Genomic DNA, 22,905 nt, shown 5'->3' with positions numbered 1-22,905 from the left:
TATGCTTAAATTCCCTTTACTGTCCCCCTTGCTGCTGTCCAGAGCCATCCCTTGAGTTTCCAGCATCCCTGATCAATATTCTGTCCAGCTTTCACAGCTCCTCACTTAACTCAGCCACCCCCAGCCAGCGCCACCATCCAGCCTCCCTCTCCCACTGACAACCACCGCTTCCCCTCCGGTAAGCACCACCGCCGGCTGCCCTGGCACTAAAACCACCTTACTCCCCACCGATGAACCCGCTGCTTTTTGGTGACCGAGCAGCCCTGGGGAAGGTGCCTGGGTTCAGTCTGTGCTGGCAGTTGAGAGCCGGCCGGTCCCTCGGTGAGTGGGAGCTGCCCGTCCCCGGTGCCCCACGCTCAGCCCCGGCCGTTTCCTTCTTCCCAGCGGTGGTCGTCGGCTTCCTCCTGCCGGGCGCGGCGCCGGAGCAGTGATAACAGGATGTGCGCGCCGCGGCCCTGCCACGAGAGGTGGCACACTCGGGTGCTTGTCACCAGAGCTTTCCCATCGCTGAGAGCAAGGATCGGCAAATACCGAAACAGTGGCAGGGCTGGTTTGGTGATGCCCTGCCAGAGAGGAGCATCGGCATGTGGCACCGGCACACGGCACCTGGCTGGCATGGCAGGCATTGCCGTGGTGGAGTCCAACGTGGGGCTCTTGATGGAGGTGCAAACCGTTCCCCGGCACGGCAGGGTAATGTGGGGAGTGATACTGGGAGCAATGGGGACAATGGGGGGAATAGTGCCAGAAGCAATGGGGATAATGTGGGGGAGCAATGGGGATAATGTGGGGGATTATGCCGGGAGCAATGGGGGATAATGTCAGGAGCAAAGGGGACAATGGAAGGGACAACACCAGGAGCACTGGGGGACAACACAGTGGGGACACTTGGGGTGCTGCTGGCATGGCTCATGTGGGAGCCCACCTTACAGCCCTACCCACCCCGTGCCCCTCGCCAGTGAATGGGAAGTGGAGGCAGGATGCAGCAAATGCTCTTCCTATCAACTTTTCCTTTTCAGTGGGGGTTTCAAAGCAAAAGGGGGAAAAAAAAGGTCCTGTTTTTGGAGACAGTAATGTTTTCCATCCCGAAAGCTGTCAGCAAGAGCAGACACAAGGACGAAACCTCCTGACAGGCGAGAGGAGAGGCGCAGGAAGCGCCGTGATGAGAAGCATCCCAACACCCCTGCCAGACAGCCGGCCGGGGGAGTGACCCTGCATCACCTGCAGCCCAGATGCCCGGGCTCCCCCAGCTGTGCACCCACCATGGCAGGAACCACAGGGAAAGTATGGATAATGGTCTTGCAGGAGAAACCTGCCCATCCCTTCCCTCTGCCCCAGCCAGGAGCACAGCTCCGGCGTGTTTCTAGCAATAAACACCGGCATAAGCAGCACCACGGCCTCTGCTCAGCCAGAGGAAAAGCCAGGCTCAGTGCAAAGCCTGGCCCAGCACAAAGCCTGACCTAGCAGCAGGTTTAAGGAGCCCCAGCTGGTCACTGGGCAGTTGTTCTTCAAGGAAAGAAGTCAAAAATACAAACCCGAGCAGGTTGTTAAGTGATCATTTAAATGAAGCTGCCCTGATGCTGTCATTGAAACGTGGCGGGACGGCTCTGCCTGGGCAGCGGGTGCAGGAGAGCCAGTGCCGCGGTGCAGACGGTGCCACACACCGCCCCACACGCGGTGCTTCCCACCCCAGCTCTGCCATGCCCATCCCCTGTCGGTCCCTGCGGCTGCTCCCTGGGGAGCAGGACTGTGCCGGGACTTCGCCCAGGGATGTCCCCGGCCAGGCATCCCCGTGGGGCAGCACCCGGATGCCGAGCCAGGGCCGTGGGCTGCTCCAGCGGGAGGGAGCAGTGCTGGACCCTCACCACTCCCGGGTGCTGCTGTGAACCCACCCACAGCCATACCCACCTGCAGGCATACCCACATGCACCCATGTGCAGATATATGTACCTCCAGCTATACCTACATGCAGATATTCCTACATAGAGCCATGCCTGTGTATACATATACCTAGGTGCAGCTATACCTACTTGCACATATACCTATATCAAGCTCTACAGAGGTGCAGATATACCTATGTGCAGCCATACCTACATATAGATATACCTATGGGCAGACATACTCACTTGCAGATGTGCCTATGCATCAAGCTCTACTTATGTGCAGATACACGTGGAGCCATACCTATGTGATGCTATACCGGCATGGAGCCATACCTACATGCAGCTATTCCTACATGCAGGTATACCTACACAGAGCCATTCCTGCCAGCAGCTATCCCCTGTGCAATGATGCACCTACCCACAGCTCAACCTGTTGCACTGGCACTGTGGCAGGGCTCTGTGGCTGAGCTGCCCGTGCTCTGTGCCGTAGGCAACGCTGCCTGTTTGAGCATGGAAGCGGTGCGTGCCCGGGCTGCTGCCAGGCTGGCTGCCAGCCGGCGCCGCAGGCACAGTCACCTGAAGTGCTGTGGCACAAGGTGCGGGGACCCATGGGTGTGCCAGTGTGCCAGCATGGCTGTGGCCAGGGCGCGAGGGCGGCTGTGCCAAGCAGCACTGCAATTAGGCTGGGGCTTTGGGATATGGAAAAAAATTCCTGCAGCGTGGCAGGTTCCCCGGGAGCAGGAGCACATGTGCGGCAGCTGCAACAAACCCAAGCAGGCTGCTAAAGCCGGCATCACCAACGCCCCGAGAGCCAGCTGGGAAAGCTCTGCCAGCCCTGGCACAGCCCGTGCCATAGCCGGGGGGAACAGTGGGGCCACAGGCGGCTCAAGGATGGGATGCAGGGGGGCACGGCCGGGGTCAGCCTGCCTGAGTTCAGCTGCAGGCATGCAGTTACCGCAGCTCTGCCGCCGGTGCCAGCATCCCGAAATAGCAGCTGGCGCGGTGCAGCTGGGGAGAGCCGTCTTGCGCTGCACCAGGGCGCACGGTGGCTCGGGGCACTGGGACGCGGCTACTCCGTCTGGGGGAACGAGGGCTCTGCGGCTCTACATGGCGGCATGCCGGAGGAGACCTGCCGAGAGGGTGTGACAGCAGCTGCCATCACCACGGTACTTGCTGCTCCAGGAAGATCACCACGGGATAGCAGGGCAGCCTGGGGCATATTAAGCAACTGGAGAAATGGGTTTTGCTGGGGCCGAACTGCAGCAGCATTCGCCGGGAGTGCAGCAAGGCTCTTCACCTGCATCCCGGCATCGGGGGCAGCCGGGGTGCTGGGGTTTAATCAGCCGATGATAAAAAGTCCTGGCACACCCCTGGAGCCAAGGCTCAGCCAGCTGGGCTCACCATGCCAGCGAGTAGGGGCTGCTCGCCCCGGGGATCCCACACGCCATGCCGCTGCCAGGCCCAGCTGTGTCGGCACAACAGGGAGCTGGGGCAGATCCCTCATCTCACGTGCTTGGGCAATGACACGCCACTGCTCGCTGCACCGAAGCCTTGCTTTGGAAGCATCGCAGGGCGATTCCCAATGCAGCGCCAGGGCTGTGCCATCGCAGACGCAGCCATCGGCGGCCGGTGCTGCTGCCAGCCCTGCATGGTTTGGTGGGGTCAAGCCCAGCGAGCGAGCAGATGCTGGCTCAAATGCACATGCGGGGTCTGCTGCTGCAGGCACCGCGGGCGCTGCCTCTGGCTGTGCACAGGGAGGTACCAGCAGAAGCAGGCAGCCCGTCGGCCTTTGCCGTGGCTCTGGGCTGGCGGGCACCTGCCCTTTTCCAGCCTGGAACACCGGCACCCACTGAAGGTCTCCTGCAAGAGACCCATGGGAGCGGGAGGGAGGGGGAGCGGGAGGGAGGGAGGGCGGGAGCAGCCTTCCCCTGCAGCAGTGAAGAAGACGGTCTATTAAGTCAGGGGAATGCAACATTAATTATTATTATTAATTAATGTCTTATTTTACAGTGCCCCCATGTGCACTAGGCGCCTTCCAGCACTGAAGGCAAGCCGGGGCCCCTGCCTTGAAAGGTTCCTCTCAGGGCTGCCGCCCGGCACACCACAACACGGCAGCACAGCACGGCCGGGGGCAGGAGTGGGGCTGCCAAAACATGGCTGGGTGCTGCTGAGCCCCTCCGTGCCCATGCTGGGGGCTGTGGATGCCAGCCTGGGACCCTGGGCACTCATCCGGGCCATGCTGTGATGCTCCCTGGGGCAGGCTGGCCCCCTCTGGGGTGACTCTGTCCTCAGCACCCACTGGTGCCAGCTTTGGCGTGCGGCCCTGGTCAAGCACAGGCTTTGGCGGTGCAGCCCGTGCCCAGTGCGTGCAGTGTCGGGGGTGGCAACGTGAGCATCCCTGGGTGCCCATTGCGGCTGGGGGGACCCAGCAACCCCCCTCCAGCTCTCCATGGCCCCCCAGGTCCCCCCTTCTCCAGCGCAACACTGGCGCACAGCTCTTCTGGGGTCTCCAATGCTCCTTGTAGTCCCGACCTCCGGGTGCTTCCCCACTGGCACAGAGTAGAGCCCGCCTCCCCTCCACGACTGCTGCCAGCCAATGGGTTGGTCCCAGCAGTGCCCAGGTCTCCAGTCCCTCCCCAGCACCCACGGCACCACCAGTGCCACAGAAACCTGTATCAGCCCCGAGGAAACCACAGGTGTGTTTACAAATCACAAGACTCAAAGACATCCTAACTGCCAAGTCCTTTGATCCATCATCTGCTTTCCAAGCCTTCGTGATGCGTCCGTGTCCATCATCAGGCTTTGAGCCTCTCAAGGAACTGCCTTGCAAACGCCTCGCAGGGGAAGGTGCCCGAGGATGCTCCGGTCCCCGCTCAGCCCTGGCATCCCTCCAGCAGCCTCTGGCTGGGAGAGAAACAGTGGGGTCTCCATCCAGCCCCCCCCCCAGCATGGGGCTGGTATGGGATCCTGGAGCACAGGGCAGGGGTGCCAGCGAGCAGAAGCTCCCAGAGACATCCTGGCAGTGCCCAGCGGTGCCTCCTGCGGGTCAGGGCTTGCTGGCACCAGGGGACTGGGGGGACACGGCTGGCATGAGCGTGGGGAGAAGGGCTGGAGCAAGGGATGGGGCCAGGGGGTACCCCAGGCTGGGAAGAGGGATGTGGGACCAGCCCTGGGGGGTCACCGTGGGAGGGTGCAGCGAGGGTCCCTGCCGTGGAGCACTGTGGGGCAGTCCCCGTGGCTGAGCACTGCAGGATGCACAGTGCAAACCACAGGGCAGGTCCCCACGGCACGGCACGGCACGGCTCAGCACTGCAAGGCACGTGCCTCAGCACCACATGGCTCTCAGCTGAGCACTGCGGCACACAGCTGGCGTGGCTTGGCACAGCAGGGCGTGACTTGGCACTGCACAACTCCACTCGGTGCTGCATGGCACAGCTCACCAGTGCCCAATGTGGCTTGCTTTGGCATGGCGCTGCACAGCTCGGCATGGTTCTCAACTGCGGGCACAGCTCAGCACGGCATGGCTTGGCACGGCACAGCTCAGCGTGACAGTGTGCAGCACAGGTAGATGCCACACCACATGGCACGGCTCAGCATGGCTCAGACCTGCACCGCATGGTGCTACACTGCAGAATTTGGCTCTGCACGGCTCAACGTGGCTTAGCCCTGCATGGCACAGCTCAACACTGCGCTGCATGGCACTGCGCTGCATGGCCCTGCTTGGCTTGGCACTGCATAGTACTGTGTGGCTTGACCCCATATGGCAGTGTGTGGCACTGCTTGGCATGGCACTGCTCCAGTTGACACGGCCCTGCACAGCCCGATACGGCATGACACCACTTGGCTCGGCAGCAGTCTTTATAGCGTGCCGTTGTCCGGCCCGGCTCAGCTTGGCACACATGGCTCGGTGCTGCACAGTCTGGCACTGCATGGCACAGCTTGGCATGGCACGGCCTGGCGCTCCTCGGCCGGGCACGGCACCACTCGGCATTGGGCTGGCACTGCTCAGACCTCCCCAGCACGGTTCAGCGATGCCGGGCTCAGCCCGGCTCTGGGTGGCTTTGGCCCGGCACTGCGCGGGACTGCCGGGCCTGGCTCAGCTTGGCGCACCCCCCCCCCTTCCTCAGCCCAGCACGACATGGCACAGCTCAGTTTGGCTTGGCTTGGCCTGGTCCAGCGTGGGTTGGCACGCCTTGGCCTGGCCTGGCACGGTGCCGCGTGGCCAGCGTTGGCTCGACCCAGCCTGGCTCGGCTCGGCTTGGCACTGCGTCACCCAGCCTGGCTTGGCTCGGCTCGGCCCAGGCCAGCCCAGCTTGGCTCGACGCGGCACGCAGCCCTTGACGACGCTTGGCTCGGCTCGCTCTGGCTTGGCACGGCACGGCACGGCACGGGCCTGGCCCATCCCAGTGACACACACACACACACCCCCCCCGGCACAGCCCGACCCCGACGCTGCCCCCGCGGCCGTTTCATCCCGTCCCGTCCCGGGCCCGCTCTGGACTGCGCTCGGCGCGGCCCGGCGGGCGCTAGGACCGCGCGGCGGGCGGGCGGCGGGCGGCGCGGATCGGTGCTGCAGTGGAGGCGGCGGCGCTGCGGGAGGAGGCCTCGCCGGGCAGCGCAGCGGCGGCGGCGGCTCGGCACGGCTCGGCACGGCGCGCCGGGCCCGCACCGGCCCAGGTAACGGCCCCGCGGCGGCGCGGACACGGCGTGGCCCCCGCGGACCCCCGGGACGGGGCGGGCAGCCCCCGACTCCCGCCGACTCTTCCCCCCCCCCCTCCCCCGCCGCCCCGAGCCTTCCCCTCCGCCTCGGCTCGGGAGGACTCGGCTCGGTTCGGCAACGCTCGGCTCCGTTCGGCTCCGTTCGGCTCGGCTGGGTTCGGCCCGCGGAGCCCGGCGGGCGGCCCGCACCTCCCCCCCCCCCCGCCGACACCCCCGCCCCGATGTGTGTCCGTTTGTGTCCGTCTGTCCGCTTGTCCGCGTCCCGGCCCGGGGGCGTCGCGGCGGCGGGGGCTGCGGCGGGGCCGAGCCGAGCCGGGCCGGGCCGGGCCGGGCCGGGGGGCGCAACGCCGAGCAGGAAAACATGGCAGCGGCCGGGCCGCCACCCGCCGGGCCGGGCCCGCCTCGCCGCTGCCCCCCCCGCCCCGCTCCTCCGCTCCCGGCCCGGCCCGGCCCGGCCCCGCTCGGCGGGCGGGGGTGGCGGGCGGCGCGGCCCGGCCCGGCCCGGCCCCCGCGGCGCCGCCGTGTCCTTGAGCGCCGCGCCGGGCGGCTGAAGGGCAGCGCGGGGCCCCGGCCCGATCCCCGCTGCGGGGCCGCCCCGGGGGAGGGGGTGTCACCGCCGGTGGGGGGGGTCGTCGTCCGCTTCCCCCCCCCAGGGCCGGTCCCGTCGCGCCCGGCAGCGGAGACCCCCGGGGCGAGACACCCCCCCCCACACACGCCGGGGCTGCTGGGGGCCGGAGAGCCGGGGGGACACCCCCCCCTCCCGACCCGCTGCGGGGTCAGTGCCCGCAGCCCCCCGGCCCGGCCCGGCCCGGCCCGGCGCTGCCCTCCCGCGGGCAGCAGCAGAGTTCGCCCCGGGGGGCTGGGGGCGGGGGGGGAACGGGCTAGCTGGCACCTGCCAAAAGTTTGATTTTCTTTTTTTTTTTTTGTACCCCCAAAAATGCGTGTGTGTCTGTCTGTCCCCCACCACCGCGGGGAGCCAGAAGAGCAGCAGCCCCGGGCGGGGAGGGGGCGGCGCGGGGCAGAGGCCTGGCAGGGCGCTCGGTGCTGCCTGCCCGCTGCCTGCCCGCTGCCCGGCTCCTCCGGCCCTGGTAGGGCCATGGCCCGGCCGCCCGCTCGCTTCCCCCTTTCCTCTCTCTTTTATTTTTTCTCTCCACCCCTCCTCCTCGTTTTCGGGTGTTCGTGTGTGCGAACCTGTGGGCAAATGAAATTTTCCTCTTCGCTCAGTTCCTCTTTCTTTATTTCTTCCCTTTGTGTGACGTAGACGGTGTCACCACGGGATTGGCGTTCGGTGCTTGCATTGCTGCACCGAGTGCGCGGTGGCAGGAGCCGGCCGTGACGGTGGGTGCCCGCATCCTGCCCGGCTGTGCCGGGGGGCTGCCCCTTGCCCGGCCAGACGGGGAGACCCGGACCAGCCCAGAGCAAATCCCTCGAAGCCGGCGGCCGCGGGGAGCCAGAGGGGAGAGGATGTTGTCGTACCCGGCGGCTGCTCCCGGCAGCTCCCGCGCCTGCACTGGCCTTTCGTGCTGAGTCAGCTCGAAACTTCCTAGCGGGAGCCTCTTTTCGTGACACGCAGCGCCCGCCACCTCTCGAGGAAAGGCGGGATGCTGGTGCCCGTGCTGGTCACCGGCTGGCGAGGCTGCGGCCCAGGCGTTCCCCCGGCTGCCTGCGTGACCGCCAAGCTGCCGAGCACGGGTGACAACTGTGCCTGAAATCCGGTGGCGGCCGCTGCTTCACCACCGGGGCTGCTGCGGAGCTGCCGTGCCGGGGCGGCTGCTCGGGGACCTTCAGGTGGTGGTTTTCGTACGGGTATTTTTAGGACTGCACATCTGCGCGTCCCTGCCCGACGCCTTCCCACGGGCTCTGCCTGCGCCGCTGCCTGCCTGCCTCAGGCAGGCCGGGCCATAAGCGAGCGTGCGGTGCCCTGCAGCACCCAGAGGGGAAAGCGTGTGGGCTTGCCAGGTAACCGCCGGCACGTGTGTGCGTGTGCCCAGGACATGCGTGTGCCAGGTGCACACGTGTCACAGCAGCTTCGGCTCCATGGGAGGAGCCGGCGGTGTTTGGCCGTGCGGTTTCGTGGGGTCAGAGATGTTGTCTGCTCTCTGGTTTGCTGCAGGAACCCACTCACCCTCGAGGCTGTGCATTGGTTTGGGTTTTTAACACCAGCTGAACCGACCTGCAGAGTGGGACTCCCACCAGTGCCACCGTCGCAGCATGGGGCAGCGGCACGTGGGGCAGTGGCACGTGGGGCCGCACCGGGGAAAACTCACCTAACCCAGCAGCTGGGGCCAGAAGGGGCATCAGGCCGAGCCGCTGTCCTGCTTCCGCACCGCGCTCCCGCCGCGGGGCTCGGCACGCGCGGGAACGCGCTGCCGCCGGTTGGGCCTGTTCCTGCGGTTAACCGCCCTTCCCAGTTCAAAGCCCGTACCTGATTGCCAGTTTGAATCGCCCCAGCTCAGCTCCCGGCCCTGCTCCGCTGCCAGCTGGAGGGTTTCCGTGGTGCCCCAGGCTCTGCCCACAGTGGCACTTGCTCACCGTAATCACATCATCTCTCGGCCTTTTTTTTCCCCAAGAAGCTGAGCATGTCAAGCTCCTCGGCTCTCTGCGGCGAGGCGTTCCCAGAGCTCTGGGAGCTCGCCCGCAGCTCCTTTAGGAACCCCGCTGGGTTTGCACCGTCCCGCCTACAAAAGAGCACCACGTCCCGGTGCTGGGGTGTCCCACGCATGTGACCGTCCCGTCCCGTCCCACGGGCAGTTTCATCTGACCCCGGCCCTTGCTAGTGCTTCCGCTTTGCAGGGTCTGGCTCTCTTTGGGGCAGCAGCCTGTGTTTCGGTTTGGTCGTGGTGTGGCTTAGCAGTGCAGGGCAGCGCATCGCTCCTAGGGGTGCAGTGTCATGCAGTGCATCGCTCCCCGGGGTGCAGCATGGGGCTGGTTCCGTCGTGCCCACCAACCTGGGGTCCCCCCTCCACGCCGCATCTATTTTTGGGAGCAGAGGGCACCCGCCGGCGCCTCGTCCCTTCAAAACCCCCGCGGGAGCCGGCAGCAGTTCCCAGGCGGCTGCAGCGAGGGCAGGAGCTGCTGCACGTGTGGCCGGGCAGGCGGCTGCTTCCCTGCCCGCCACGTGCACCCCCGAGCAGCGTGGCCAAATATTTTGCTCGTAAGTTATAATTACGGGGGATGAGGTCAACGCTTTGCCCGCGACGGTGGTTTCGGCGCAACCATCTGTTGGAGGCGATCGCAGGGGAGCTGCCGCCGCTCGGCTAAATTTTGGGCCCCAGGGGACACCCACCACCCCGTCCCCGGTTGCCCCTGCCAGCAGCACCCACGCCGTGGGGGGGCTGTGGGTGGGGGGGAGCGCCCCGCCGTGAGTCAGGGGTGGGGGGCGCAGGGGGTGGGGGGTGACTCACGGCCGCGGCTCCCGTCCCCTCTGAGTCAATCCTGAACTTCTTCCCCGGCGCTGGGGAGGAGGAGGAGGAGGAGGAGGAGGAGCGCGGCTGCCCGGGGGTGGCGGTGACTCAAAGTGACAACAACAATAATAATACGCTGCAGCACTTGTCACGGGAGAGGCGTTTGGACGGGGTCCCTCGTGCGTCCCCACCACCTTTGGCGGTGGGGACGCACGAGGGACCCCGTCCAAACCCAGTGGGTGTCACCGCGCCGGGGGATGCTGCACGCAGGATCACGTTAGGACAGGATGGGGGGACTGCGGTGAAGGTGTCACCCGCCACCGGCACGGGGGGCTGTCGGGGACCCTGCTCGCCGTCACCTAAAATGGCCGTTTGGGTTTCTGCGGGTTCCCGGCTGCGGCACGGCAACGGTGGGCGCTGGCGAGGTCCCTAAATATAAAAAAGGCGGGTTTTTTGGGGGGGGGGGGGGGGGTTTTTTTTTTTGTCAATGCCGCGTGTCTCATCCATCCATCGCAGGTAACCTACTTTGAAACGCCTCTGCCGCGCGGCGAGCGTGACTCGCCGGGGCCCTGCCGTGCGGGAGCGGCACGGCGCGGGTTGGGGCTGCCGGTTCCCCCGCTTACCGTCAGCCGTAAGGTCAGCCCGAGCAGTTAAATAGGGAGGCAGGAGAGAGCGCAGCGAGTCCCTCCCCGCGCTTCGGCGGCGAACGCCGGACGAGGGTCTGTTCCCCCCCACCGCCGCCAGGCCACCGCATCGGCGAGGGGATGCCCCGGCGCTGCAGGAGGAGGGTCTCGGCGGCCTAGCGCGGGGGCACGGCGCCGCAGCCCCCCGTCCCGTCCCGCCGCGGTGGGCGAGCCTCAACCGGGTAAGAGCGCGGGGGAGCGGGACCGGTGCCGGGGGCCGTGGCAATACCCGCACGTACCCTCCCGGCGGGGCCACGCTCACCCCGCGGGGCCGGCGGTGGGGCTGGGGGAGCGGGAGGCAGCTGGTGCCGCCGGCTTCTCCCCGTCTTTGTTCGGCGGCCGCCGGCCCGGGGCTGCCGCGGGGTTTGTACGCAGCCCAACTATTTTTAGTGCGTTTGGAGACCATGTTTGCTGGAAGCGAATCAAAGCCCGCGAGCTGGCCCTTCGGCAGCGCCAAGCGGGGCGGCTCACGGCCGTGCGCTCCCCGGGCACCGGCGATGCCGGGGGTGGGGGGGGTGGCTCACCCACCCCCCGGGGCTGCCGGAGGGACCCCGGTGTGGTGGGGCCAGCCTGGGGGGCCGGGGGCCGCCGAGCCATTTTCTAGGGCTGCAGGGACGTTGAGGCAGGCGCCGGCAGCAGCACTGCAGGGCAGTGCAGGCAGGGACGTGCCGGGCTCCCCCGGGGACACCAGCACCCTCTTTTGGGCACGGGGCGGGGGGGGGGCCCGCCAGGGTGTCTGGGGTGCTCCTGCCGCGGAGGTGCCTGGGTGCAGCCGGGGTATCCCCGGGCGCTTCCCAGCGGCACGTGTCCTCCCGTGCCCGCAGCTGGGACTTTGCTGAGGCACAGCACGGTGGGAGCAGGGCTGGGGGCTTGCGGGGGGGGGACGACAGGCCTCCGCCAGCCGCTGGCCCCGCAAGCAGCACCCCGGGGAGGCAGCTCGCAGGGAGGGACACGGGGCCGAGATGGCACAATGGGCTGTGCCAAACGGCACACTGTGCCATGCCGTGCCAAACGGGGTGCCGAGCTGTGCCGAACGGTGTGCCGTGGTGCTGGTGGCACAGCAGCTGCCAGACGGGTGCCTGAAGCGGTGCCATGTGGGTGCTGGGGGTGCTCGGTGCCAGTCCCGGCCCCTCACTGAGGGGCACCGCGGTGCCCCGGGTGCCGGTGCGGGGCAGAGGTCGGCAGTGGCGGGGGCCAAGCCTGCCAGGCTGGGGGCAAAGGGGTTCTGCGGGGGTCAGGCGCAGGCCCTGCGCGGCAGAGGGCTGGTGGGGACGGTGCCCCAGGATGGGGCCAGGGACGGGACCTTCCTCAGGGGCTCCCCGAGCTGGCAAAGGAGACGGACAGGGAAGCCCTTCCCCGGCTCCCACTAGCTGGCACAGGGCTGTGCATGGTGGGGGAGGGGGGCAGACTGCACCCCCAGCCTGCACCCCATGTCCCCATCCTGCTTGCTGCACCCCCAGCCCACACCCCCAGGTCCCATCCTGCACCCAGCACCCCCAGCCCGCATCCTGCACCTGCATCCCACGCTCCGGGCTTGCACCCCCAGCCTGCACCCTGCACCCCAGCCCGCACCCCACGCCACCATCCCGCACCCCCTGCCCGCGTCCCACCCCTGCCAGAGGGACCGTGCTGGGGCAGGGGGGGGGAGACGGGGCAGGGACGGTCGAGCTCCCACCCATCTCCCACCCTGTGGCCCTGTGCCCAGCACCCTGAGCCCCCCGGGGTCCCCATGCACGCGGCGGTGCTGCTGCGGGGGCAGGGGAGGCTGCAGCCCTGGCAGGGGCCAGCCCCCCCCAACCCGCCCCCCCGCCCCCCCAGCCCCGCAGGCAGCCCCCCGCTGCAGGCAGCCGTGGGGACGGGAGGAACGTGTCGGGTTTTGAGTTTCTGTTCCTAGCAGCAGCGGCCCTGCCCGCCCGGCAGCCCCCCACCCCGCCGGCTGGGAACGGGCTGCGGCTGGAAAGCTCTAGAAACAAATTGCAGCTCCGGTGCCAAAGGCAACAGCAGCCTCGGCCATGGCTAATGCAGGCAGCGTTTGCCATAGCAACAGGTGCTGGGGCTGACGCCTCCTCCGCAGCCCCTGCCTGCACCCCGCACCCTGCGGAACACACCCCGCACCCCGCAACCTGCACCCCGCACTGCGCACCCTGCAAAGCGCACCCCGCACCCCACGCTCTACCCCGCGCGCTCTGCACCCTGCAGAATGCGCCCCACCCTGTGCACTGTGCACCCCGTGCTGTGCACCCCGCGCTGTGCAATGCACACCCCGCACCCTGCACCCCACGCTGCACGCCGTGCACCCCGCACCACACCGTGCCCCATGCGCCCAGCGCCGCTGCGCCAGCACTGTGCACCTTGTGCCATGCACCCCGCACCGAGCACCCTGCAGCCGGCACGGGCTGGGGCTCCGCCGCCTGCCGGAGGCGATGCCGGGGACAACGGCCTGGCCCAGCCCGGCTGAGTCAAGGTTGTGGCGTGTTAATAATTGCCGGGGGCCGGGGCACGGGGCGGCGGGCGGGGGGCGGCAGGGCCAGCGCTCCCCCCTCACCCCAGCCCTCTCTGCTTCCCGCAGGGGCAGGAGGATCCAGGCAGGCGGCAGGACGCAGGGGCTGGCCGCTGCAGCGGGCGACGGCTCCCGGACCCCCTCCTTGGCACAGAGAGCCGGAGCGCGGCGGCGGCGGGGTCCGCTTTGGTGCTGAAGAGGCGACGGTCCCAGGCGCCTGCCCTCGCTCCCCACCATGCCGTCCAGTGGGACCCTCGACGCCAGCAGCCCCGCTCCGAACCGCGAGGCGCTTGACACGCACAAGGTAGGGTCCCGCCGTGGCTCCGCTGGCTCTCGGCAGGCGGGGGGCTGCCGGGGGGGGCCCTGCTCGCGCCACGGCCATCCCCGTCGCTGGGCTTGGCGCTGCTCCTGCCGGTGCCAGGGCAGCGGTGGGCTCCAGGGGGTCCAGTTCATTCCTGGCCAACGCTGGCTTGGCAGGCGTGCGGGAAAAGGGGGTGCAGGGTCGCCACCGCCGTGTGCCAGCCCCGCTCCCCCCCTCGCTGCAGTGGGGAGCGCGGTGCCGGGCGGGGGGAGCCCTGAGCCGCAGCTGGGATTAGCGAGGATTGAGCTATTCCTGGCGGTGGGGGAGTGCGGGGAGGGGACAGGGAAGCAGAGTCCTGCCGTCACCTCCCAGCGGCGGCCAGGGCCGGGGCAAGCCCAGCTGCGGGGAGGGGGCTGCCGCAATGGCAGAGAGCACAGGGTCGGGGGGGCATCCCCAAGGCTGGGTGCTGCCCCGGCTCTGGGGCTGGGTGGGTGGCGATGGGGTGCGTGGTGGGTACGTGTCCTGGGCTGTGGGGCAGCGGGAAGGGGACGCGGGGCGTGAATCAAGAGGTGGCCCCATAGCCTCACCACTGCCAGGTTCGAGCCCTCCTGCCAGTCCTGCTCCCCCCACATGGGGGTCCCGCCTGCTGCAGGGGGTCAGGGGTCCCTGCACGTCCTCCTGCCTCCCCATGTGCAACGCTCGGGCTCAGGCAGGACCCCCTTCCGTGCCAAGTGGCACCCGGTGCACACTCGCCTTCTCATCACTGCGCCGTGCGAGGGGCTCATGGCCCCGGCGGATGGACCCCCATCCCTGGTACATGTCCCCCCTGCCTCCCCAGCCAAAGAGCAGCTCTGCAGGGAGGGCTGTGCCCCAAACCACCCTGCCTGCTGTGGGACGGAGCAGGGCTGAGCGGGGGCCGGGCGGGGGGGCTGGGGGTGCACCGTGGATGTAGGGCAGGGCAGGCGAGGGGCTGTGCTGGTTTTGGGGAGGCCTGAGCCAGGGCGGGCGGCAGGCTCTGACCGCATCCTCGGTGCTCCCTGGCGTCCTCGCCGCACAAGGACATGCTGGACCGGTGCGGCTGCTCCCAGTGCCAGCAAAGGCATTGCTCTTCCCGTGGAGAGGAGAAGCGTATCGGCGGGTGCAGGGGCAGGGCCTGCCCTGGTCAAGGCGTGGGGACTGGGGCTGGCAGCCAGCTGGATGCTGTCCCGCTGCGGGCAGCGCAGGGTCGGGGTCATCTGAGTTCCTCCGGGCTGGCTCAGCCGTGGCGGCTGCGCCGTGCCTCCGGTGCTGGTGCTCCCTGTCCTCTGGCCATCGCTCCTGGCTGCTGGAGGGGCTGATCCCCATGTCTGTTGGGAAGTGCCCGGCATGTTCTTGGTACGGCTGGCGGGTATGAGTAAACCTGGGGTCGGTCGGTCGGTCTCGTGCTTTCCCCCATGGCGGGTTATGCCGGAGCGTGTGCATGCGGCCGAGCCCACCTGCGTGGGTCATGGCACCGGGAGTATGAGCGAGGCAGCAGGGCAGCCCTCAGGAGGTGGACGCGGCAGCCCACCCTGTGTTTTGGTGTTGTTCTGGAGGTGCGTGGCAGAGCTGACTTGGAGAGCGGGGCGCAGGGCCGCGGTGCCAGGGGGACCGCCTGGAAGAGCCTTGGGAGAAACCAGTGCCTGCGGTGCAGCTCTGCTCACCCTCGAAAGCAGAACCGGTGCCGGTCCCTGCGGTGCCAGCGACCCACGTGGGCTGGCAGCAAGCACGCTGTGAGCGCGCCTGTCTGAGCGCTGTCCTGGCCTGACCCCGCCGGGACACGGCATCGTCTCCCCCGGGGCCACGCGCGGAGGTCACCTCTGCCGAAGGGACGCGCACTGCCTGCGGGGCCAGGAGGACGAGGCCATCCCCTGATGCCCATGGCACTGTGGGTCGCGGCAGTGCCGGCTGCTTTCAGCACAGACCCGGCGAGGCTGAGCTCCAGCTCCCGTGCAAGGTGGGGGGTGTCTGTGCACCCACCTTCTCCTGCCCCACCGGCCTGGTTTCCCCCCACTACCAAGGGCTCCCGGCTTCCGCCTCGCTGCCGGCCCGGCGCAGCCGGGAGCTGGGACCCGGTGCAGCAGCTGCGGAGCCAGCACTGCGTCATGCAGCAGCTCTCCTCCTCGGCGGTGGTTTCCCTCTGGGTTGTTGCTTGGCAGCGGCGCAGGAGCGCGGTGCATCGGGGACGCGCCATGCAGCCCCGCGCCTGGCCGAGCCCTGGGGAGAAGGGGAGCGGGGTGATGTATGGGGAGATGACTCAGCTCCGAGCTGGCTGCAGGCAGCGAGGGGCTGCGGCACCGGCACCCCTGCACCGGGCCGGGGGGAGCAGATCCCCCTCGCAGCCCTTTGCACCAGCCCTGCTTGCGCCTGGGCTGCATCCCTGCTTCTCAGGCACTTGCCCCACTTTTGGGGTGCCAGCCGAGCCTTGGGGGGTCCCTGCAGCCCCGGTGCTGTCCCAGGCTCCGTGTTCCCCAGCTCAGTGCTGTGGACACCGTGCTGAGCCTCGTGGCGGGGCTGCCCTGTGTTTGCAGCGGTGGGGACGGCTCGCGGGGAGCTCGCCTTGTTCCCGTGCGCGCTGGGGGCACCTCCTGTTTCTGCAGCGGGGACCCCCGCTGCCCCACCACCACCGCAGCGTCCTTCAAGCCAGCTGCCCCACCGGTGCTCTACGTGCCGGGTGCGTGCAGCAGTGTGGGGAGCAGAATGGAGCCCTCAGCACCGATCCTGGGGGGCTGGGGGCAGCGCCAGGGGCAGCGCCGGAGGGTCCCGCACACCACAGCAGGAGCTGGCCGCTGCTTTCGTAGGCAGGGCACTGTGCCCAGCACCGTCTCGCCAGCACAGGGCAGGGCTGGGCCCAGGCCATGGGAGGAATCACAGCAGTGCCTGCTGCTGCCACTTGGGTGGTGAGACAGGGCTGGGGCAGCACAGAGACCCCCCCCCAGGGGACTGCAGCCCCTCCAGAAAGGCGACATTGCCTGGGCACCCTGCAGAGCACTCCCCAGGGCCCCCCTCGCCTCACTGGCACCCACCAGGTGCTCCCCGGCCGCATCCTCCCCCAGCCGCAGGAGGATCGGCTGCCCGGCACAGGCTGTGTGCCAGCGCCATGCACTTGACACCCCGCCGTACCTTTCCTTTACATCCAGCGTAAACACTGCCGGGGCCTGGCCAAAGTCAGCGCGTGGTGTGGGGCAGCTGGCTGGAGCCATGCACAGCCACCTGGGGCGGCACCGTCAGCAAGGGGACGGGTGTCAGGGGGCTCGCCTCTGCTGTGGCACTCCTGCTGCCGGCAGCGGGGCTGGGCTGGGCCCCCCCAGGCTCCTTGGCGCTGCCGGGTGCCCCGGCACTGGCAGCGGTGGCAGGAGCTGCTCGTTTCCCCGTGGCGCTGGATGAAGCGCGGCCTCACCACAGGGACAGGCTGTATGGCTGCAGGGCCATCCCGGCACTGTGGGACCGGGGCTGAACACCCGGAGGCGGCTCCAGCTGGGACAAAGTGCAGCTCCGCGTGGTTTGGCAAGGCGGGTCCCTGTGGCCGTGGCAAGGGGGGGCTTCGCTCTGTTCCCCCCCCCAGCGGGCCTGCAGGGCAGGGACCCCCAGGATTCCCCCCGCCCGGGGACCCCGTTTGGCTCCTGCATCGGGAGGAACCACGATCCTGACGTCGTCCTTGGACCCGTCCCAAAACTTTCCGCCCAGGACTGCGTGGGGAGCAGGGCTCGGCCCGGGGCTGAGCTCCCGGGTGCCGAGGTGCCGCCTTTCCTTGCTCGGCCCTGGCTTCCCGGTCCGTGGCGCAGTGCTGGTGGGTGCCGGGCCTGGGCACAGTCATTGCGGGGCTGGCAGGGGGCTGGGGGCTGCCCTGCCCCACGCGCAGGCGAGTGGCATGCGGCGACGGGGCTGGGGCGAGTGTGGTCCCGGCAGGCCGCCATAGTGGCTGGGGACAAACCGGCACATGGCTCCCGTGCAATCCCACATGCACGGCCCCAGGCAGGGGGAGACAGGGGCACGGGGGGATGCAGGCTGGGTTTGGGTGGGCGGACGGTGGGCGGCACGGAGGGAGCTGGTCTGGGGGACCGTGGCTGTGGGGCACTGCAGCCATGGGGCACCATGGCCACGGGGCATGGCACATCCCAACTCCACAGGACCTTTGGACTGGATCCCAGCGGGAACGTGCCGGCTGCAGCGTGGCAGTGCTGTGGGCAGCACTACCTGCAACTGCCCCAGCCCAAGGGGGAAGGAGGGCAGCAGCGGGCAGGAATGCGGCCGGGGCTGGCGCCTGCGGGGCCGTGCGAGTGCAGCTGGATGTCGGCGCTGTCTGGCTGCCAGCCCCATCCCCTCCCCGGCCTCTCCCTCGCCAGCCCCCCGCCGGCCTCTCCTCCTTCCCCTGCTCCCCCCTCCGCGGCCTCTTCCTGCCTTGGCTGCTGCCACCGCCAGGACCTTCTGGGGCTCAGGTGAAACCGGCCCCGCTGCCGCCACCGCCGCCGTGGGACACGCCGGGGATCCGGCGCAGCCCTCAGCCCGCATGCACATCCCCCTGCCGTGCCGCAGCACTGGGCGCGGGCCCCCTGAGCAGGGAAGGGGGGGGCCCCCGGCACGCTGCGGTCCTCAGGCGGCTGCTGCGGCCCCAGCATGGGGAGCAGGTTTATTTCCCGGGGCCTCGTTCCTGCTCCGCCACCCGTGCTGGCGCGTGCGCCCTGACAGCACCCGGGGCTGGGGCACGGCACCGGGAAGGGGGGGACGGAGCGGCGGGGCGCTGGCAGCTGCTCCGGGGCAGAGTGTGGAGAGGGGCGTGAGGTCCCCCGAAGCACCCACGCCAGAGGCGGCACCGTGAAGCAGGCAGCTGCCTGCCTGCTCTGAGGGCGCCCTGTCTCCTGCTGCCTGCCCTCGTCCCCAGGGAGCCGCATGGCTCCTTGCAGGCCTGCTGTGCCGTGCCGTGGGGCCCACGCAGCCCTTTCCGCATGCTGCGGTGCAGGAGCCCCCAGCCCCACAGACGCAGGGCTCCGGTGGGTTGCAGGAGCAGGCGCATACCCCTGAGCCAGCCACCACACAGGGCCACGGTGCAGGAGGGCTCACCCAGTGAAGGCACCCAGCCCCACGGCAGCTCACGCCGCGGCCCACGCCCTGGCAGAAGCCGCAATCGCCCTTCTAATGGTGCCCTGGGGGCCGCTGGCCTGGTGATGCCGGCAGCGCTCCTGCCTCACTGGCCAGGCGCTCGGCCACGCACGGCCCTCTGCGGTGCACCCACGGTGCCGGCGATCCCAGCGCCGAGCGGGAGCGGAGCCGTGCCCAGGACCCGGGGCTGCCCAGCCCCGGGGCTGGCGGCGTAACCGTCCTCTCTGTCTCCGGCTCGCAGGGGGAAGAGGAGCCTGAGGAGAACCAGAGCAAGGAGGAGAAGCAGGAGCCGGGGACGCCCATGAGGAAAGCCGGGCGGCCCGGGCGGAAGCGCAAGCATGCCCAGGTGAGCCAGCGGGCGCCGGGCGCGGGGGCCAGGTGGGGGGCGGCGGGGCGTCCCCCCACGGGGCCATCCCGCCCCGCCGCCCGGCGGACATGCTGCGCTGGCGGGAGACTACGGCTCCCGGCGTGCCGCGGGCCGGCCCGCCTCCCCTGCGTGCCGGGGCACGCGGCCACTCGCTCACGGCCCCAGCAGCCTCCAACCGGGAGGAGAGCCCAAGGGCGGCGTAGCGGCAGGAGGGGAGCGTTCCCCCCCCCGGCCCCCACTGCTGCCCCCTCCCCGCGGCCCCCGGCAAGCCCCTCCTGTGCCTGGTGGCAGCAGTGTTCCGCTCGGTGCAGCTTTGGTGGAGTCCCTGCTGTGCATTAGCTCTCTGTCTGGTGGGGGGCTGGCACCCCCGTGTGTCCCCCCCGTCCCCGAAGCTGCTCAGTCCTCCTCCGGCTGCTGGGGCCGGCTGGGCATGGGGAGCGGAGCCTCCCCGGGCAATGATACGCGGCTCCCAGGCTCGCGCCAGCAGCTGCAATAACAAGGCGGATGCGAGTGTGGGGGGCTGAGCCCCCGCCAGCTTCCCCGGCTCCTGCCGCGCAGGCGATGCCCACTCTTAAGCGTGCAGGGCTCGGCAAGCTCCCGGCTCGCTAGCCCAGCTGGCCGGGTTGGCAGCCTGCCGTGTGCCAAAGCAGCTGAAACGGCTCATCCCGGGGAGCACCTCGCAGGGCCCCGGCGGTGCCGCCAGCTGAGGGGCAGGCACGGGAGAGCGCCACGGTGCTCACAGGCCGCCCTGCCCACGGCGGGGGTGCTGCAGGGTGATGGGGTGCTCAGGGCTTTGGGCGGCAGCCAGCTCTGGTGGGGCACTGGGACAGGGTAGCCAGGGCTGGGAGAGGCACTCGTGGAGGCGGTGGCTTGGCCCCCTCCAGCCGTGGCGTGTCATGGTGCTGGTTGAGGAGCCATGGTGGCTTCCTCCCTGTCAGCTGGCCGGATGTCGTGCCGCCGGCTGCTGGTTCCACCGTGAATTCGGTGTTCGGAGGAGGAGCGGAGGTTCCTTTCGACGCTGAAGCCCCGGAGGGAAGGTGCACATTGTCACCCTGGTCCCAGGTGCAGGCAGGGCTCGGGCAGCGTCCCCGTCCCCTGGCTCCGCGGGAGGGGACATAGGGGCAGAGCTCCCTGGTGGGGAGACGAGCGGGGCCGGGGCGCCTTCACTGCTAGAAGGTTGCAAAACCTTTTTGCAAAGGTTTCTGGCTGCAGAAAGGGTTAATCCTGCACTTTGACGTGTCCAGATCTGTGCTGCCTGTCCTGATCCGTGCAGTCGTGGCAGCGGGGCTGGGGAAGCCAGGACGGCATCGCCTGGGGCGGGCGGGGGTGCGATGGGGCACGATGGGGCGCGGGGCCGGGAGCCGGCAGGGGAGCAGGCAGCCAGGCTCCGAAAGCTGGCTGTAAATCTGGTGGGGCGGGAGGTACGTGCCGGGGCGGGGGGAGCCGTTTCGGTGGAAGAACAATGCTGGCACGGGAACAAATGGGGAAAGTCATCGGGAACAGACGGAGCCTGGGAACCAGGAGGTCTCTGGCCGTCAGAGCAGGCGGCCCCGGGAGCACCCCCCCCCAGTACGGCAGGTCCGGAGCAGGATGGATGGATGGCAGCGGTGCCCCGATGCCAGGCACCTCCCACTGCCTCCTGCAGAAGAGCCGACCGGCTCGCGGCGAGTGCCCGTCCCATGTGCGCTTGCTGCATGCTCCTGTGCACTGCACCTGCCCTGTGCACGGTGCCGGCCCGCCGGCCGGCCAGTGGCTCCCACTGCCAAGCAAGTGGAGCTGGCAAGCCCCACAGCCCCGTGGGCACTGCCAGGAGGCCAGGGAAAGCCCCGGCCGGGTGTGAACTGCTAAAAATATCCTCCCTGCTGGAGAGCCCCATGGTGCCGGTGGCTGCAGGAGCAGCCCCTGGCCAGGGGCACCAGGCTGCGGTGGAGGGGAGCCGGTGTGTGGCATGGGGACCCTGAGCAAGCGTGCTGGCTCCTTGGGGACTGGCTGAGGGTGCCCAGGACCCTGCTCACAGGGACCCATCAGGCAGATGTGTTGCAGGAGGGTGCTGAGCACCCACTTCAGCCTGCGCCTGGGGCAGGGACATGACCCCTGCTTGGGGATGGAGCTCGCCGGCATGAGGGGGGCTCGATGTGGGACTGGCAGGGGGTCTGGGCACTGAGGACCCATGGTGCTGCTGCCTTCCCTTCCTAGCACATCCATGGGGTGGGGAGCTCAGCCCCGAGACCCCCATCAGGGCCAGGACCCCGCAGGGTGCTCAGTGGGGTGGAGAGGACAGGCAGGAGCTGGCAGGGAGGTGGGAGGAAGAGATGCCGACACCTGGTACAGGCAGGCCTGCCCATGCCGGAGCGGGGGGCAGTGGTGCTGAGCAGCGGCCTCGGGGACAGGCAGAGACAGACCCTGGCAGGAACCAGCAGCTGCCGGGCAGAGCGGGCAGGGTGGGGGGAGCCCTGCCTGGTGGGGGTAACCGGCCCCTCTGTTTTCCCAGGTGTCGGAGGTATTTTGCCTGGGGTGTGATGCTCTTGGCCAAGGCAGGTGGCCTCCCCAGACCCCCGCCCTGCCAGGGGGGCAGCTAGCAGATCTGGCTGGGGACAGCCCTGCAGGGACAGGTATCACAGTATCTGTGAGCCATGCCGTGCCACGCCAAGCCATACCATTCTGAGCTGTGCCAAGCTGTGCCGGGCCATACCGTGCTGTCCTGTGGTGCGCCGTGCCATGTTGAACCGTGCCATGCCACGCTGAGCCGTGCCGTGCCATGCTGAACCACACCTTGCTAAACCATGCCATGCCATGCCTCCAAGACCAGTGCCCCCAGCCCCAGCTGGGCCTGGCAGGGGCTCAGCAGTGGGACACCAGCTGTTCTGTGGACGGTGCCGTGGATGGCAGCGGCTCTCCCGAGACCTTCCCCCTGGCAGAGGGGACATGGCCCAGGGGCTGCCCCATCCCCTGTCCCCTCACCTGGCAGCTCCCCAGGCCCTGCGGGTTTGGAGCTGCCGCTGGTGCTCTGGCACCGGGGTCGGCACGAGGCTCCCCACGGGCTGCGGTGCATCAGGGCTGTCCCCCATCCCTCTGCAGGGACCGGTCCCCAGTGTCAGCACGCATCTCCGGCCCAGCCAGCCCCCGTCCCGTGGCCGAGGCCCCACTGGTGTCACCCCGGCAGCGAGCGAGGCAGCAGGGCCGGCACGGGGCCGTCCAGCCCGGCGGGCTCCCGGCAAAGCAGCGTCCTTGGCGGGAGCCCAGCGGAGGGGAGGGGAGCGGGAGAAAGGCAACGCTTGTTCCCAGGGCCCGGCCGGCGCGGAGGAAGCGGGTGGGTGGGCAGGAAGGCAGACCCGCCGCCGGGGACGGGGACGGGCGCCGGGGCGGCCGGGGAGGGGCAGGACCGCAGGGTGGGTCCCGACCTCCCCTTCCCCTCTGCCTCCCCGGCCCGGCGGCGGTGTCCGAGTAGCAGCACCGGGGCGTGCCAGCGGCACGGGGAGCCCAGCGAGCCGGGGTCCGGTTCCGACCCAGGTAGGGAAGCAGCAGCAGCGGTGGAGCCAGGGCACCAGGTTTGGCTGAGGCCGGTGTTGAGGGGCTGGAGGCACAAGGGTGCGGGGAGGCGGGTTTTGGATGGGTGCCATGCCAGGGCATGCCAGCCATGGTGCCGGGTGGCCTGCGTGTCCCTGTCCTGGTGGGCTGTCGTGCGAAGGGATGCGGTGCCTGTCCCATCCCGGGGTTAACCTCCGATGTGCCCCCAGTCCCACTGCGATGTGGACGGACCCGCCTGCCCAGCGCAGCTTCCTGGCATTGTCCGGCAGCACCACAGGGCCTGGGGAGCCCCCCGCCGTGGGCAGGGAGACGGGGCCGAGCGGGTGCCACGGTAGATGCGCGGTGACGCCTGTTTCCTGAAAGCGCAGTGGGCCGGGGTCTGCCGTGCTGGCGGGAAGGGACTGC

General features: G+C 69.2%; 2 protein-coding genes across 3 annotated transcripts in view; one reads left to right on the top strand and one right to left on the bottom strand.

Moving 5' to 3' along the window:
* Nucleotides 1-6,003: 6,003 nt before the first annotated feature.
* Nucleotides 6,004-11,092, bottom strand: LOC138689926 (spidroin-2-like). Its single transcript, XM_069806574.1, has 5 exons — nt 10,529-11,092; nt 10,139-10,432; nt 9,548-9,856; nt 7,906-8,278; nt 6,004-7,181 (listed from the first exon to the last, which is right to left on the bottom strand). Exons 1-5 carry the CDS (start codon nt 11,090-11,092, stop codon nt 6,004-6,006), a joined length of 2,718 nt encoding a protein of 905 aa, XP_069662675.1.
* The window catches only part of DNMT3A (DNA methyltransferase 3 alpha), a 47,753-nt gene continuing 31,293 nt past the window's right edge, over nt 6,446-22,905 (top strand). For both annotated transcript variants that reach the window (XM_069805387.1, XM_069805386.1), the window contains exons 1-3: nt 6,446-6,557; nt 13,256-13,490; nt 18,847-18,951. In XM_069805387.1, the coding sequence (XP_069661488.1) occupies nt 13,422-13,490; nt 18,847-18,951 (174 nt within the window). In that variant the 5' untranslated portion in view covers nt 6,446-6,557; nt 13,256-13,421. The remainder of the gene's footprint in view (nt 6,558-13,255; nt 13,491-18,846; nt 18,952-22,905) is intronic.

This window comes from Haliaeetus albicilla, chromosome 18, assembly GCF_947461875.1.
Source record: "Haliaeetus albicilla chromosome 18, bHalAlb1.1, whole genome shotgun sequence".
In the NCBI taxonomy this organism is placed as follows: Eukaryota; Metazoa; Chordata; class Aves; order Accipitriformes; family Accipitridae; genus Haliaeetus; species Haliaeetus albicilla.
Note: the sequence above shows the minus strand (reverse complement) of the source record. Positions and strands in the feature narration are given on the sequence as shown.